At 40.7% G+C, this 16,032-nt stretch overlaps 3 protein-coding genes across 3 annotated transcripts; 2 read left to right on the top strand and 1 right to left on the bottom strand.

Moving 5' to 3' along the window:
• The first annotated feature begins 4,640 nt into the window (after positions 1 to 4,640).
• On the top strand, positions 4,641 to 9,204 carry LOC131321735 (seed biotin-containing protein SBP65). The gene is made up of 4 exons (XM_058352645.1): positions 4,641 to 5,359; positions 6,026 to 7,384; positions 7,504 to 7,941; positions 8,416 to 9,204. The coding sequence occupies exons 2-4, from the start codon at positions 6,578 to 6,580 to the stop codon at positions 8,716 to 8,718; spliced, it is 1,548 nt and encodes a 515-aa protein (XP_058208628.1). The 5' UTR covers positions 4,641 to 5,359; positions 6,026 to 6,577; the 3' UTR covers positions 8,719 to 9,204.
• On the top strand, positions 5,357 to 5,964 carry LOC131323663 (uncharacterized). Its single transcript, XM_058355509.1, has 2 exons — positions 5,357 to 5,425; positions 5,614 to 5,964. Exons 1-2 carry the CDS (start codon positions 5,357 to 5,359, stop codon positions 5,962 to 5,964), a joined length of 420 nt encoding a protein of 139 aa, XP_058211492.1.
• On the bottom strand, positions 8,957 to 15,808 carry LOC131321736 (uncharacterized). The gene is made up of 7 exons (XM_058352646.1): positions 15,222 to 15,808; positions 10,954 to 11,195; positions 10,746 to 10,842; positions 10,376 to 10,559; positions 10,183 to 10,264; positions 9,947 to 10,001; positions 8,957 to 9,740 (listed from the first exon to the last, which is right to left on the bottom strand). Exons 1-7 carry the CDS (start codon positions 15,627 to 15,629, stop codon positions 9,669 to 9,671), a joined length of 1,140 nt encoding a protein of 379 aa, XP_058208629.1. The 5' UTR covers positions 15,630 to 15,808; the 3' UTR covers positions 8,957 to 9,668.
• Between the last annotated feature and the right edge of the window lie 224 nt (positions 15,809 to 16,032).

The following is a 16,032-nucleotide window of genomic DNA, read 5'->3' as shown; positions in this document are numbered from 1 at the left end:
TTGATTGCCGAAATAGACAGGTGAGATTGCACGAAGCTATTAATAAGTTATTCACTGCTTTCTCCCAAATAAGTCACACCGAAACCTCTGAAATTAATTATGTGGGGAAACTTAAAGAGCTGCGTGATATAAATACGACAGTTTCAATGTCATATTTCATTTTTTTTCTGTTTCCATCATCGAAAAACATGCATTGCCCTGAAGGCTGGCTACATCCCCAGACCACAATATTGCTCTTTCTGCACCTAATTCTTAGCAGCACTGCTACCTGTAGGTCTCGTAGATCGATGTTGCTTAGCACTGATCACATGAAGCATAAAGAATGACGCGTAAACAAGCACAGACGACGTCTTCTCTACTCGTCGTTCTGCTCTGCTTGGTCTCATTTGTCGCATTCTCCCAGGCAGGTCTGATGGAAAGTGTTCTCCAAATTGTAGCGAAGCCTTTTATCCCCGTCATGTGTGTCCAAGCCAGACTTGTTTACTTTGCCAAATGTGGGCGAATAAGAAAGGTTCAAATAAAAAATGCAGACCGATTTGGATTCAGTCACTGTTGCAGTAATGATATGCCCGATTTGTGTTGCATTGCGCTTGGAGGGTTAGTTAGTGAAGATCGATGTGTAAACCGGAAGGACATTAGGATGTGTTAGAAATGAGAACAACAGAATCCGAATATTTCCTGTTGTTGATCGAGATTGTGAAGTTTTCAATACTACTGTGGTAACCACGTTTTGAGTACCAAATTAATGGGTATAAACCGGCTACAGATCAGAATCCCGTTCGGCTGATTATCTGGCCGGATGATCGTGCTCCCACCATAAGTGAACGAGCACGGGTAATTACCATGGTAACTGAAAGACCTAAGTTTGGATCGCTTCACGATTTACTATTACGGTGAACAAAATTAAATTAACTGACTAATTTTATGAAACCCTAATCAATGTGATTATGCAAGGTAATTAACGCGAAAAAGAAATAAGCACGCGTGACACACAGATATATACATGGAAAACTCCAAAGATGGTGAAAAACCCACGGGAGGGAAGAGCGCATTATACACAAAACGTGAAAACAAAGAGTTTCTTACAACCACACTATGACTTCTCAATATTTGCTAAGAACCTCTTTGCGGACTCCTCATGAACCGCTGCAATAGATGCTCCTTCGTATTCGACTCCTCGAATATTTGATCTAGACGCAGGACTCCTCCTTTAGAACAACCCCTTATCGCTCGCCTTCGAACTCCTTCAAAGAACTCCTCACCCAATATGTAGAAGATGAACAAACTACCTTGAGAGAAATTATGTAAGGTTTCACTAACTCAAAGTAAAACAATTGAAAATATCTACTGTATAATCATTTGGTGGAAAAGAGCTTTAGATGATTGTTAGTTGTGACTGGGAAATTTCATTACCATGTACGAATCAACGACCCACATTAGCATGGCCTATTTGCATCATTATGATGAGCAATTTAATTTCCAGTTTAATTATCTAACCTGCACGTGTATCTTTCTTCCTGTTGATGGAGCTTTAACAGGGAGAAACCGGAGGCGTAGCACAGGAAGTAATATACAGAAACTTGCTGAAACTGTGGAGGAGTTCTTTGAGGCAGCACCGGAAGATGAAAGCGTGGGACCAAAGGATGAAACAATGGGGTAAGAGGAAGGCGGAGGCAAGGTACTACCTTGCCTCCGCCTTCCTCTTACCCCCACGTTTCATCCTTTGGTCCCGCGCTAGAAACGAAGGGGAACAATTGGAAGAGACCGGGAAGGAGGGAAGTGTTGGACAGTGAATGTGAAGGTTGTGGTGGCTCTGAAGGTGGTCTTGGTAGCCCCAGTGGCGTTGGGTTTCGCACAAGCGAATAAGAATCCTGGGCCGTCAGTAAAACGACATTTGCCATTTCCGATCGGGCATTTGTATTTTGTTGAAAGAGATTGGAAATTTAACTAATTATAGTACTTGTAGAATCTTAATACTAATCAAAACAGGTAGGGTGCAGGGTGATGGTATTTCATTAGATCATCAATTAAACTTGTAAATTGTACAATATACTTATAACTGACATTGAAAGCCTCAGGAATTAACATTAATTGCCTGGAAACTCGAAAGAGCTCAGCCAGCCAAGTGATATAAATACGACCGTTTCGATGCTGCTTCGTTTCCAGAAAACAATGTGCCTAAAATACCCAACATTGCTCTTCTTCGCCTAATTTTTTTAGCTAGCTCGATCGAAGATGGTAGCTTGAAGTGCCCTCCCATGAAGCGTAAAGAAGAGCGTATGTCTTCTCCACTTATCCTACTCCACTTGTTAGTCTCGTTTGTTTCCTTCAGTCAGGCTTCTCTGCTGGATGTTCTCGATACCGTAGTTTCAAAAACCACGTCGTTTGTAACATGTATACCGATGAAAGCTGCTTCCGCAATCACTTGTATTTTGAGGGCGTTCGACAGAACACACAGTTGTTGCCGCACCCTTCAAAGGGGTCTCGGTACACATTGTAAGATCTGGAATCCTCTGATAAGGGAACGGTGTGCTCAGTCGAATGTTTTCTTGACTTAGGAGTTTTCTGCTCCCGCTCTAAGGCATGAAGAACAACACAGTTCTGATTTTGAACTTGTTTTCATATTGGGAACAGACCCTGCATGCTGTGACCGTCGCTTGCTTTCATTGTCTTGTTTTCTTGCTCAATAATGCTATAGGTACATGTAAAATGTTTTCCTCATTTTTTACACAACCAAACACTGGAAAATAGATAAAACATTTTACCGGAAAATATTTTATGTCCAAACAAACGGAGCCTAATTGTGAAACTTAAAAGAGCCAAGCGACATGAATATTGCCATTTCGATATATGCTGCTTCATTATTATTTTTTTCCCCCCGGAAAACAATGCCTAAATACCCAACATTGCTATCTACCTTGTTATGACCTCACTCCAATCACTATCCCTGCCTTCGGCATACCCCTCCAACGGTTAAGGTAACAAATGACTTCGGCATCCCCTACGCCTAAATTTTTAGCCAATGCAAAGATGGTAGCTTAATGAACCCTCCCATGAACCGTAAAGAAGAGCGTACGTATGTCTTCTCTACTAATTCTAATCTGCTTAGTCTCGTTTGTTTCCTTCAGTCAGGCATCTTTCATGAATTTTCTGGGTGCGCTGCAGTTTCAAAAACCAAGTGGTTTGTTACATGTATACCAATGACTGGTATGACCGGACTGGGATGTCTAATAAGGCGGGCAGGGATTTAGACAAGAATTGTTGCATTCTCATTCAAACATTTCTCATTAGACTTTGTGAGTTTGATGTACCCTCCTGGAAGGAAAAAGCAACAGTGTGCTGAGTTACGTGTTCCCCTTGAGTTATAGGAGCCTAATCACATAATCTTTCAATAGGGCTCCTGCTCCCCGCTCCGAGGCACATTGGCAATAAGAACGTCATAGTCCTAATTTTGTCTTGGTGAATTTTTTACTTGTTTTCATATTGGGAACAGACAGACCCTCCATGCTGCATGTGACCATTGCTTGCTTTCATTGTTTTATGTATTTTTTGGAAAAGCTTGCTTTCGTTGTTTCATTTTTTTCGCGTTTCAATAATGCTGTGGTGAGCATGTTTGGTGATCAGGGGCAGAGCCTTTAGGAGGGGGCAATGGCACAGGCCATCCCCGGTCCTGAGGTGCCACCAATAAATCGCTCCTTTGTTTTGCTATTCCAACCAATTTTAGTAGTTATGTTTTTAGTATTGTTGATTGATGATTAACCTATGAAAACATGTATTTCTAAGTACTATATTTAATTAATTTTAGAACACGTACTTTTTTGTATTAAATTTTGCTTTCATCCCAACAAATTGTTTGGTCGGCAAAACAAGAACTTAAAAATGCATTGTGGTTCAAAAAAAATTAGTATCATGTTGATACTTGATATCAACATGTTCTTTTAATTTTGAAAAACATATTTGAATTTTATTGAATAAATATAATCTTTTTTACGTTCTCTATTTCACGGATCAGACATTCTTTTTGGAACAGAGGGATTGTATTGATCTTTTTGAGAGCCACCTCAAACTTTGAATCCTAGCTCTATCCTATTGGTGATCATGTTCTTAAATACCACATAACGATGGTAGTATTGTCTGCCCAATTGTTAACCAATGTGTTTAGCTTGTTGATCAATTTTTCATCATATTGTGATACTCCAGTGACATTATTGGGGTTATCGTCGTATTATCTTCATTCAATAAAGAAGAATATATAGATTTGGAAATTTCTTCTGCGAGAATAGGTTTTTTAAACTTGTTCATTGTAGAAAAAAAGAAAAGAAAAAAAGAGAGGATAATTATAGTATATATATTGAGAAGCAAAGAAATATGTTTTGTACATAATTCGTTATTCATAGAGATGAATGGAGAATGGTACATGGTAGTGTTGATTCTGTTGAATGGAGAAAAAGCACAGAGAATGGAAAATAGCGAATGAAGGATGGTAGATGGAGAATAATAGTTGACGAAAGTTAATTGAAAATGAGATAGAAAGAAAATTATATCAAAAAAAATGTATTCCAAATGAAAATGCACCATTGCACCAACATTATTGCTTTTTTGGCAAAATGTCGGCCATTTTTTGGGTATGGCTAAAGAAATTTTTAATTTTTTTCCAAAATTTTGTTGCCCCGTAGCAAACTTCTTTGCCAAAATATTTACAAGTACATTGGCTTCAGACGGAAACACAGCTCTGAAGTGCATACAGTTCTCCTTGAGTTCAATTTAGAGTTATTAGAAACTCAATTTTACAACTCCGACAGAAAAAAATTGGGCATGGGTTGTTAAGGGGCATGGGGGTGGTAGGCAAGATGGCCATGGGTTACTTGAGTTCGGCTTTCATGGGGTCATGGGTTCTAGGCGTGTCAACGCTCCCTCGCTTTCGTTCGAATCTTATGATCCGTATATTGCCTTATTCGGCCTTGGGAAGCAATGCGATTTATGGATTTTGGGTCTCCTTTGGAAGCTCCAGCCATAGGTCTAGAGTCCTTACGATCACATCCAAGAAAACGTTGCTACGTCGCCCCTTCCCCACTTTTTTTTTTCTATAGAAAGGCTTAGTTTAGATGACCGAAATCTTCAGTAGGAATAGGAAATGTGATTACTAGGAATCAAATTCCTAGGAATTTTATCGAGGGGGAATAGGAATATGTTTACTAGGAATGAAATTCCTATGAATACAATACCTGGAGTAATTTCATTTCAATGTTTGAATTAATTTAGTAATCTTATGTAGGAATCAATTTTTTTTTTTGAAAATTAAGTCAATATTTCTTTTTCTTTTATTGAGCCAAGAATCTAAGATTCTCTCCCTGGGATGGTATGTAAGCGGGCTGTGGAGTATTTGCAAGAGTTCTTATCTGCGAACTCCTTGGGTCCTGCACCGGTAATATCGTGTGGGGGAAGGAAGACTTAGTTCGTGGCAAAGGCTTCCAGCTGGTACTTTTAAGATTAATGTGGATGGGTCTTGGAAGAAAGGGTTGATGAGGAGGGGGGGGGGGGGGGGGGGGGGGGGGGGGTGGAATTAGGGATTTTCGAGGCTATTTTGTTGCTGCTTCTATGGGATTTTTTCAGTGGTGCGCGAGTTCATTGGTTGCAGAAGCCTTGGCAATTAGGCAGGGTATTTTGTTGGGATCTCAACTCAGTTTGGGGTCTGTTATTTTGGAGAGTGATGCTCAATTGCTCATGAATATGCTCAATGGTCAGGCTGCAGTTAGTCAAGAGGTGGAAGTCGTTACTCATGATGTTCAGGTTTTGAGTAATAATTTTCATTGTTGCAGTTTTTCCTTTGTTCGTAGGACCGTTAATAATGTTGCTCATGTTTTAGCTGATGAAGGTTTTTGTGGTTTGGGGTATAGTTGTTGGACTGAGTCCCCTCCGTTGTGGTTGCTTGATCCTCTTTCTAGGGACGAGTCTTCCGTTTGATGTTTTGGTTGGAATTTTTAATAATATCATCTGTTATTGTTGTGGCAAAAAAAAAAAAAAGGGAGGGATCGGATTCTCACTCCATCTGGTAATGTGATTCTTGGTCGGATGTGTCGTCAGAAATTATAATTATATTCTTGTTTTTTCCAAACATGGAAATCCTAAGGGTATCCTGAGGGTGTAACATCACATTCCTATTCATGTTTCTCCTAAACGTCGGAATCATGGAAGTATGATATGATATTCTCATTCCTCTTCAAAATTCTTGCCATCCAAACTGAGCATAGAAGAAAACCTAAACTAATTCTAGTTGGATTACAAGTACAGTACAAAAATGATAAGGAGTACTACTACTTGTAACGGATAAGCCTAGGTGACACATAAATCCCACAAAAAGAGAGACAGCTGAGTCACCAACCTCAGACGCTCCCCAGCCCAAACACGTGGCACAAACGCCCTCCCAAACCTCCACGTCTACCACCTCAAACCGCCACTCACAACCCCTCCTCACTCTGGTTTTTCATTATTAACCCGTTCTTCTTCACAACTTGCACTCGATAACAACACTCACAATTTGAAAGGAAAACGAAAGCAAAAGAGGAAGAATCCAATAATGGCTTCCGAGAAAACTTGGAGAGAAGATGTCCCAGAAGAACATCACAGAGGAGAGGTTCAGAGAGAAACAGTGCCCCAGTTGACGAGCCATTTCGAGTCTCTCGTCGAGAAAGTCAAAGGGTCCGACATACGCGGTGGCCGTGGCGCTGGCTCTGGCGAAGAGAGAAAAAGAGAAGAGGGAGAGGAAGGGTCTTTTGGTGATGATAAAGAAATGAGTGTAAATATGGGTTCAGGGAAGGAGGCTGAAGGAGCTGATAAGAAAAAAGAACAGGAAGCAGAGAACCAGAGAGAAATGGGTTTTCAAAAAGAAGGTGAAACAGAGGAGAGAGAGCAGGAGAACCTGAGGAAAAAGGGAAGTGGTGATATGGCGCAAGAACAAGAGGAACAGAGAGGAGAGAGAGAAATGGATTCTGGAAAAGCACTTGATCAAACTGAGGAGGAGAGAGATAAGGGAAGAGAGAGGGAAGAGGAAAGTTTAGGAGAGGAGAGAGGATCGCTTTCGACGGAAGATATTTCCAAGTACAGACAAACTGCACAACAGAATTCAATGAATGCAATTCGGGCGGCCGAAGAACGGTACAACAAGGCAACCGGTTCCCCCTCGTCGGCCTTGGAGAAAGCCAAGGAATCGGTGATTCACTGCTTCGGCGCCGCTGCTTCCATCGCGACGGAAAAGGGTGCCCAAGCCAAGGACACAATCGTCCAAAGTGTCCATAAAACAACAGGATTCGTCGCGGAAAAGGGCAGCGCCGTTAAAGACACCGCCGCCGAAAAAGCACAAGAAGCCGCCCAAACGGAGGAGCAGGTGAAGGAATTTTTATTTTTTTTTCTTGATTGGTAATGTTAAAATAGTTAGATTAGCACCTCTCAACATACATTAAAGAAGAGTTGCACTCGTAACCTTCTTTTTTTCTTGGCACTTAGGTGAAGGAATCGGCAGGGCAGAAGGCGGAGGAGGTGAAGGAGAAGGTACCATCGGTGGCGGAGAGGGCGAAGGAAGCGACGGTGGGGACGGCAAAGAAAGTGGGGAGTTACACGGGGGAGAAGGCGGTGGAGGTGAAGGAGAGGGCGGTGGTGGCGGGATGGGGAGCGGTGGAGTATGCTTCTGAGATGACGGTTGAGGCGACGAAGAAGACGGTGGACGTGGCTAAGGGAGTGGCAGGGTATGCGGGGGAGAAGGCAGTGGCAGCGAAGGATGTGGCGGTGCACGGGGTCCAGAAGGCGGCGCAGTATACCGGGGAGAAGGTGGGGATTGTGACGGATAAGGTGGTGGCGGTGGAGGAAAGTGCCAAGGAGTATGCGGCGAGGAAGAAGGTGGAGGCTGAGAGGGAATTGGAAGCTAGGAGAGCTGCTCAATCAAAGGTAACTGAAACCCCAATGGTATCACCTCTTTTATGGCACGAAAATTTCTTTCATAGTTCAACCCCTTCAACTTCAATTGCTTTCATGGTCGCCCCTTCGACTTCAATTCCTACTTCAATTCTTGGCTCCGCCATTGCTTTCCAGATCCCACATATCCTGCATATACGGAAGCTTTGTGCACTGGGTCTGCCCTTTTTATAGATTAAAAGAGATCACAAAATGATGGGTTTGTTTCAGTGGAGTTCATTTGGTGATGTACTCAAGTGATTTAGTTGAAAAGGATTGAATTGTATCAAGAACTCAATATCCATCTACTTTGTCAATTGCCTATAGTCGTTCTCTCTCGAGTTTAGAAAATTGTGACTAGGGAATCAACCAACATTACAATGGACTAGTAGCATCATTAGGCTGAACAAAGTCCCTTATATCTAACCTACATGTTTATCTTTCTTGTTATTGATGGAGCTTTAGCAGGGACAAACTGGAGACCAAGAAACCGGTGAAGAATCAAAGGGCGTAGCAGAGGAAGCAATACAGAAACCTACTGAAACTGTGGAGGAGTTCTTTGAGGTAGCACCAGAAGACGAAAGCACGGGACAAAAGGATGAAACAAGGGGAGAAGAGGAAGGCGGAGGCGGGGTACTGGAAGCAATTGCGGAGACGATAGCTGAGATTGCACAAACAACTAAACAGCTTGTAATTGGGGAGGAGGACGAAACCCGAAACGAAGGGGAACAAAGGGGAGAGACTGGGAAGGAGGCAAGTGTTGGACAGTGAATGTGAAGGCTGTGGTGGCTCTGAAGGTGGTGTTGGTAGTCCTAATAGCTAGGCCAGTAGCACCGGTGGTTTTGTACATGCCAATAAGTTTTTTTTTTTTTTTGTGGGTTGTGTTGTACATGCGTTTTACATATGCTTGAATTGAACTTTCGAGTAAATTTGGATGTGTTATATTAATTTGGAACTTTGTACACGAAATGTCATTTTGTTCCCTAACTTATCAACACGAAAGTAATGGGTCCCGCAATTTTCACCAATCAGGTTGAAAATGAATTATTCTCCCACAACCAGGTCTACCTTGTATTAACAAGGAGAGAATCTATGCCCTCAGTCAATATTGTTTTGCGAATCCGGTTTGAAACTGAAGTTTGAAAACATTGAAGAGGCTACATCACCGGCTACATGGATACATAAAATCAATTTCTTGTTTGAAAACAGCCATTAAAAGAGCAGAATGGTTTAAAAACAACTTATCTCATTGTGATTCCGATTGTCCTCCGGGATCTAATATTATGCCCCAGCAAGATTATGCAAAGAAGTAGGGTACCTGTGTCCAAGTCCGAAAATGTACGATATCGACACCACCACCATATCAGGAAGAGATATTACGAAGAAGGGCTGGTGCAGATGAAGAAATCCAGAAGCCTTCGTAAGGGCTGGTGCAGATGAAGAAATCCAGAAGCCTTCGTAAGGGCTGGTGCAGATGAAGAAATCCAGAAGCCTAGCTCGCAGACACGCCTTTTGAACCTCTGGCTAATGTGGGGGGCAATTCGCACGAGAGATTATCCAGCTGCCTCGTTGTGGCTATGTACATGATTCAACTCACTTCTCTGATTGCTGTAGAGATGCATGTCCACAAAACAGCGAACATTCAATCTTTTGCTTTTAGCCCATACGCTTACATCTTCAAATGCACGTTCCAGAACCAAAGTTGATCTGTGAAACAATTTTCACTCTGTGGGTGCATTCATACTTGAGTTCTCTTTCTCCATTGAGATTATGCATGCAAGCCTGTCATAGACCTGACAAAACATTGCAAATCTTACATCCAATGATATGGATTCTTGTTTAGCTCTCAATTTTTCCAAATTTTGTTTGGTCAGTGAAATAGAGTTCTCTTCCAATTTTTTGTAGTAACCATATTTTGACACTTTTTTGATAGACCATTACATTTGACCCGGCATTTGTCTTTCTTTTTTTGTCTCTTTATAATAGTCCAAGGTAATACCTCAGAAAGTTGCTCTTTCTTGTCCTGGTTATTTGCTGATGATGATGGATCGTACCTAGACAACATAATGGGCACAGAAATTTCAGTGCACGCAGAATTGAAATGAATGTGAGCGCACATTAGATTTCTGCCAATTGAAATGGATAAAGTTACATTGTAGAAGCAACGACAGAAATACCCAAAGGGCTAAAGTCTTGGCAATAAAATGGTTAACCAAGAAACTTAATTTTTCTTACCATTCCCGCGGATTTCCAGCTTCATCTCGAGCTGAATAGTTGAAGGGCCCCTTCAGCTCCACATTGTATTCTTTTAACAAGTCTGATGCACAGAAAACAAAATCTAAGCAATACAATAGAACCACAAAACTTGTGGTATATACTTGTGGGTACCTAAACAAGAATAGTCAATGGATTCTGAAGGAAACGAAACCTTTAAAGGTGGAGCAAGGAGCACAGCCCATTTTTTGGCATAATGCGACGAACCAGTAGACACCAACTGCCACATGTGCGACTTCTTCATCAGCAATTCTCGCCACAATCTTCGATGTCCTACAATCTCCAAATCCGGTTAACTTCTGAACAAGCCGAGGACCAGCATCAAGTCCCCTAGCTTCCTACAATATCAAGACTGGAATTACTAATTTCATACAAGAAGATATGAACCAAGAAGAATCGATGACTGATACCATAGAAAACTAAAGGCACTTATATTGAAACATGTAAAACAGACCATCATTTAGAAGTATAAGCAATCAAGTGAGGTGCTAGAATGTAAAATTCTCCCCCAGTGAAGAGATTACCTGAACTAGTGGGATAGCAGCCAAACGTGCAGCAACATTGTCCGATGATTTCTCACACTCCCTCCAAAGAAGGTTATGCGCTGGCATGTCTCCGTAGCTGAACATAAACAAGGAAAAGGAGGAGGAAGGGGAGGAGCGGCAGAATTACTTACAAGCCATATTAACCAAAACAGCAATAGACGAGCTAAGAGGTAACAGCTCTTCTCACCTGAAACCAAGCTCTGCCAGTCTTTGCCAACACCAACTGAAATGGCGACTCTCGTCATCAGCCACATGAGAAAAATCAGCAAAAAATCCCTCCCCAAGAAGTTCAGTATATGGTGAAAACCGGACAACAGTATCCCATGCCAAGTCAATAGCATTTAGCTCCACATGAGCAAGATTATGCAGCATGTAAGCATTAAGAGGCAAACCAGAGTTTTTGGGAGCTGGAATTTCCTTTGGGGAGACCTGGAATAGGACAAATAGCAGGCCAGAAAGGAAACACTGAGCATAACAACCAGTCTACCACTGCAATAACCAACCAATACCCATGTGAATACATCAAAAACTTCTTCCTGCTTTCTCACAGAATTTAATTGAAAAGAAGGCCTTAGCCCTTAAGTAATAACTTAGACATTCCAAACGGGTCATACCCACATCTTAGAAATCATGAAACTCCAGCAACCTTTCTTTGTGACCTTAGTAAAACCACTTGGTCCATTAACCCTTGCTAGATCATCTAGGACTTATTCTGTATAGATGCTTGGAGACGAGGGTAGGAAAAAATGAGGAAAAAGTAAAACTTGAATGATGAAGGCCATTAAAATAACTGAACACAGCAAGCCACATGTCCCAATCAATTGGAGTCAGATACATAAATCATCTTTCTCTACTTCTGATCCTTCAAGGGCTGTACATCACATTAAATTGGATAAACTCAATTTCCCAACACAACACAACACATCCCATATCAATTTTGGCATCCCCGCTGCCTAGTATTTTCAGTAACAATAATCTCCCCAATATTCCATATCACTCTGCCATAGTATATACTAGTCTCAATATTGTTACTTCTAATTCTATCTCTCTAAGTTTTAGCACACAACCAACCAAAATAACCATCCACATATTGGTTACACTTCAAATAATTCACATTCTATCTTGTATAGAATTGTCGCAAGAATCAGCCCTGGGCCAGTTCAATCAATCACCCACTTTGGGCCCTCAACTTTAGTTTTAAAAAGAAAGGCTCCCCGTTTAGGTATAGTGCACATACAAGTTTAATTACTCTTTTGGTTTCATCTACTAAGACAATGTTACTTGCAAACAACATATACCCATGAACATTATCCAGCATACATCTAGTCAACACCTTTACAACAACAACAACAATAACAGAACCCATCTGGTCTCAGCCTTAGTTGCAGGAACCTTCAACTATGCCCACGTTTCTTCGACGGAAACGCGTTTCCGCGTTCCAGTCGAAGGAAACTCCAAGAAACCCGTCCCAATGATGACGGGAACTCGTTCCTTACCTATATGGGAACTTACACCCAAAAAACGGTTGAGAGACTTACGATTCAAGTTGCAATTGGAACCTTTAAAATTGTTTTGATCTTGTTAGTAAGCACATCTGATATTAACCTTCTAGAGTCATATTAATGCCCTTAACTTTTACGCCTACTTAATATGCACAAAGAGCTCTATCATGTAATCATGTGCTACAATAAAAATGTTGAAATATAACTAGAAACTTATAATTTTAATAGTAATATTTTATGTGGTAGAATAATATTTTTATATTGACATTTAACAATATAAAATTCTAAAATATATTTATAATTTTAATAATTTTTCCTAACCGCTCTCAATGGCGCTCTCACACTTCTGTGATCATCCGCTCCCCTGTCCCCGCCCCCGCTCCCACTCCCGCTCCCGCTTCGTGTAACTAAGGTCCCAGCTAATCAACTCCTTAACTGAGATAAATATAAGGACTCATGGCTAACCTTGATATAAGCCTAAGTGATTGGAAATTCATTTGCGTATCTTGCAGGCTATGAAGCATGGATACTTCTAGATGGTAGTCATGTCCGTATGAGATACCAATACTCGACCGATACTCCCATATATGTATCCCAAAGTATCCCCAACATATAGATTAATGTTTTGTATTTTGGAGTATCGGATACTTTCAGATGCTCTGGATCAAGTATCCAAACTTTTATGAAACCAAACTTGCAGCACTTCTTACATAGTGTTAAAGAGTAAAGTTGTGTATTTTGGAGTATCGGATACTTTCAGATGCTCTAGATCAAGTATCCAAACTTTTATGAGACCAAACTTGCAGCACTTCTTACGTAGTGTTAAGAGTAAAATTGTTAAGAATAAAGAAGAGTAAACAATTATGGTAGTTTACTTACTCTTTAGAGTGTATTGGATATCCTTATCCATATGAGGTTTATGAGTTTTAGATTTTAATAACTAAGCAAGTAACCAAATGAACTTGAAAACAACATTAAAAAAAACAGTTTACCACCGTTCTTGTGATTATGAGTAATATAATGTTATAAAATTATCAAAATACATTTTAGTCTAGTGTATCCTAGTTGTACCCTTATCTTATTTTTCTAGATTTTCTCATATCGCCGTGTCCATATCCCGTATCTGTATTCATGCTTCATAGTTTGGACATGATTTAATTGTAGTCAAAATTCCATCACACGTCTCCTTTATCACATCGATGTGCCGTTTCGTCACTCCCTTTCTCACCAGACAACCAATCTAATTCCTCTAGGCACCCCATCATAAGCTTTTCGAAGTCTAGAAAAACTTATGAATGTTCTATCAGCATAACCTTTGCCCTTAACAGAGAGCATGCACACCAAGTACAAAACACCAAACAGCAATGCAAGAAATAAAAACTTGTACAACCAATCACATGAGGTTGGATTCAGAGCCCAAGAGAGTGTCTATGCTTACAACCTTAGTCACATAATCCTTCAAAATGCCCAACACCCTCACTCTTAATTCTCGCAACGGGCTTGCGCTCTCAATCCTCGCTCTTGCAAATTTTAGTAGGTTGGTATGTGATCGGCGCGTAAATGTTCACATAAGCGCCCCCTAATATCGTTACTCGGAGTTTAATGCTTGATTTTTGTTTTGTAGGTGTTTTGGAAGCTTATACATTAAAACCGATCAAATTGGAAGTGAAATGAATGGCAGAACAATTCAGTTGATATATGTATCGGTGGGCCCAACAATACTAGTTTTGAACATAAAATTGAACGTACACTTTCATCTCAAGGTGGGCCCAATTTTTATGAGTTAAGTGGTGGGGCCGAAGAGACAAAGCATTGCACGGCTCATCACAGGAAAATAAAATCGGTTTGGATTGAAAAGAAGGTTTTGTTTAAGTTGGCAACAAAAACAGATAAAAGGAAAAAAATAAAAAAGAGGAGAAAATGCAGAGGAGGGGGGAGGACGCACGCAGAACAGAAGAAGAAAGGATACCCACGGCTGGAAATCAGAGAAGAGAAGAGCTCCATGTCGGCTCTCATCTGAATTCCAATGGGTTCAACTCCGATGTCCAGCTAATCTCCTATTCTAGGGTTAGATGAAGGTTTCTTTCCAAGTAGTTTGAACTTTGTTTGTGTTTAAGGATTATTCATTCAAACATTGGTTGTATGACTCAAGGATAATTTTATTTTTGGAATGAATGGTTTGAATGCTTCCTATTAAATCAACTTCTTGTGTTTGTATTCTAGACTATAAACACTTGCATACACGGTTTATTATTGATTCACGGTGTTGGTTGAGATAGGTAATGCTTTATAAGATAAGGCGTGCTATTAAACGAACCATACTTAGATACGGCTCGTGCTAGTAAGACGACTTGTGCTATTTGAAGATAATCTATGCCAATCGATTATCCGTGAATATCTTGAATTGATTTGAATGAATAGTTCTTAACCAAGCAAAATAAGCTACGAGGGGAAAACCAGATTCAAAGCCCTAGAAACTTTTTCCACTTGTTTTCAAAACCGCACTTATTTTGTTTTCTTAGTTTTAAATTCAAAAACAAAAACCTAAAACTTGTTCTTGAATTGAAATCGGAACTAGTTGAAACTTATCCAATAACGTACTCTTGTCCCTGTGGAACTATACTCGGACTTTTGCCGCTATTCTACGGAGTAGTTGTAATAGTTGTGTTTTAATTAATAATATTGATACGGTAATGACACGGTCAGTATGTGTTACAGTGAGCGCAAAACGGTCAGTATGTGTTTCAATGACGCTTTTACGCTCACGCACACAATTATGTGACCTAGGTTACAACAACTACATAAACACCACATGAGCTCAGTCCCATTTCACATTTTCACCCCTATAACATAAGCAATCAGATTTCAAAGGACCCATTGGAGCAAAACCACTTCCAACCTCGACAAAGCACATAAATCAATCAGTGGCTATAAAAATCATACAGAAACTAACCAATTGAGGCTTAGGAGGCCGAGCTGGTTGACGGGGAGGTTCACAAACCCCAATAGGCAGATTTTCTTGGCGCCAGCGGGAATAAGCCAAGTGAGAAAGCTTCGATTTGGTTAAAGGGTCAGCAGTGTTGAGAACCACAGCACCCATCTCAGCTAAACAAGAACCCAACTCCAGCGGGGCGTCATCTGGCTCAACTGATGACGGTGGCGGCGGTTGGGGCCCGTTGGGTCCCCATAACCGGTTGTGGTTGAGCGGGCCATCTCTCCAGTTGTGGAGACCGGACCATTGTGGGTGGTTCAGTGAAGAAGAAGAAGTGGAAAAGGTTGATTTGGGAGTGAGAAGGGAGGTGGGTTGGGAGCAGGCGCACCGTAGGGTGGGGGAGAGCATGGTTTTGAGATGGTGATGCATTTCATGAGATTGAGATGAGACTCTTCCTGACCAAGCATCCAATTTTTATGTAAAATTCGGCCTCTCTTTTTTTAAAGTGCACGAGCTGATTCGAACACTTGAATTTTAGGAGTATAAAAAAAAATCGGCCCTCTAGACATTTTATCCTTCCTCTCTTCCTTTCCATAAATTTTCGTTCCACCCGGGCTCATCTGCAGTTGAATTGCATATCAATTCGTTCATCTCGATGATTAGTGTTTCTACTAATCTAAAAATTGTGGACAAAACTTTTTTGTTTTGTCTTTATTTAGGTTTTTTTTTTTTTTTTTTTTTGTATTTGGTTCGTATCAACGAAAGGAATCGAAAACGTAAAAATTTATAACTTTTACACAAGTATTTTTGAAAATATTCAAGAAAAAATCCA

This window comes from Rhododendron vialii, chromosome 4a (genome assembly GCF_030253575.1).
Source record: "Rhododendron vialii isolate Sample 1 chromosome 4a, ASM3025357v1".
NCBI classification, from domain to species: Eukaryota; Viridiplantae; Streptophyta; class Magnoliopsida; order Ericales; family Ericaceae; genus Rhododendron; species Rhododendron vialii.
This window is presented reverse-complemented; position numbering and strand designations above follow the sequence as displayed.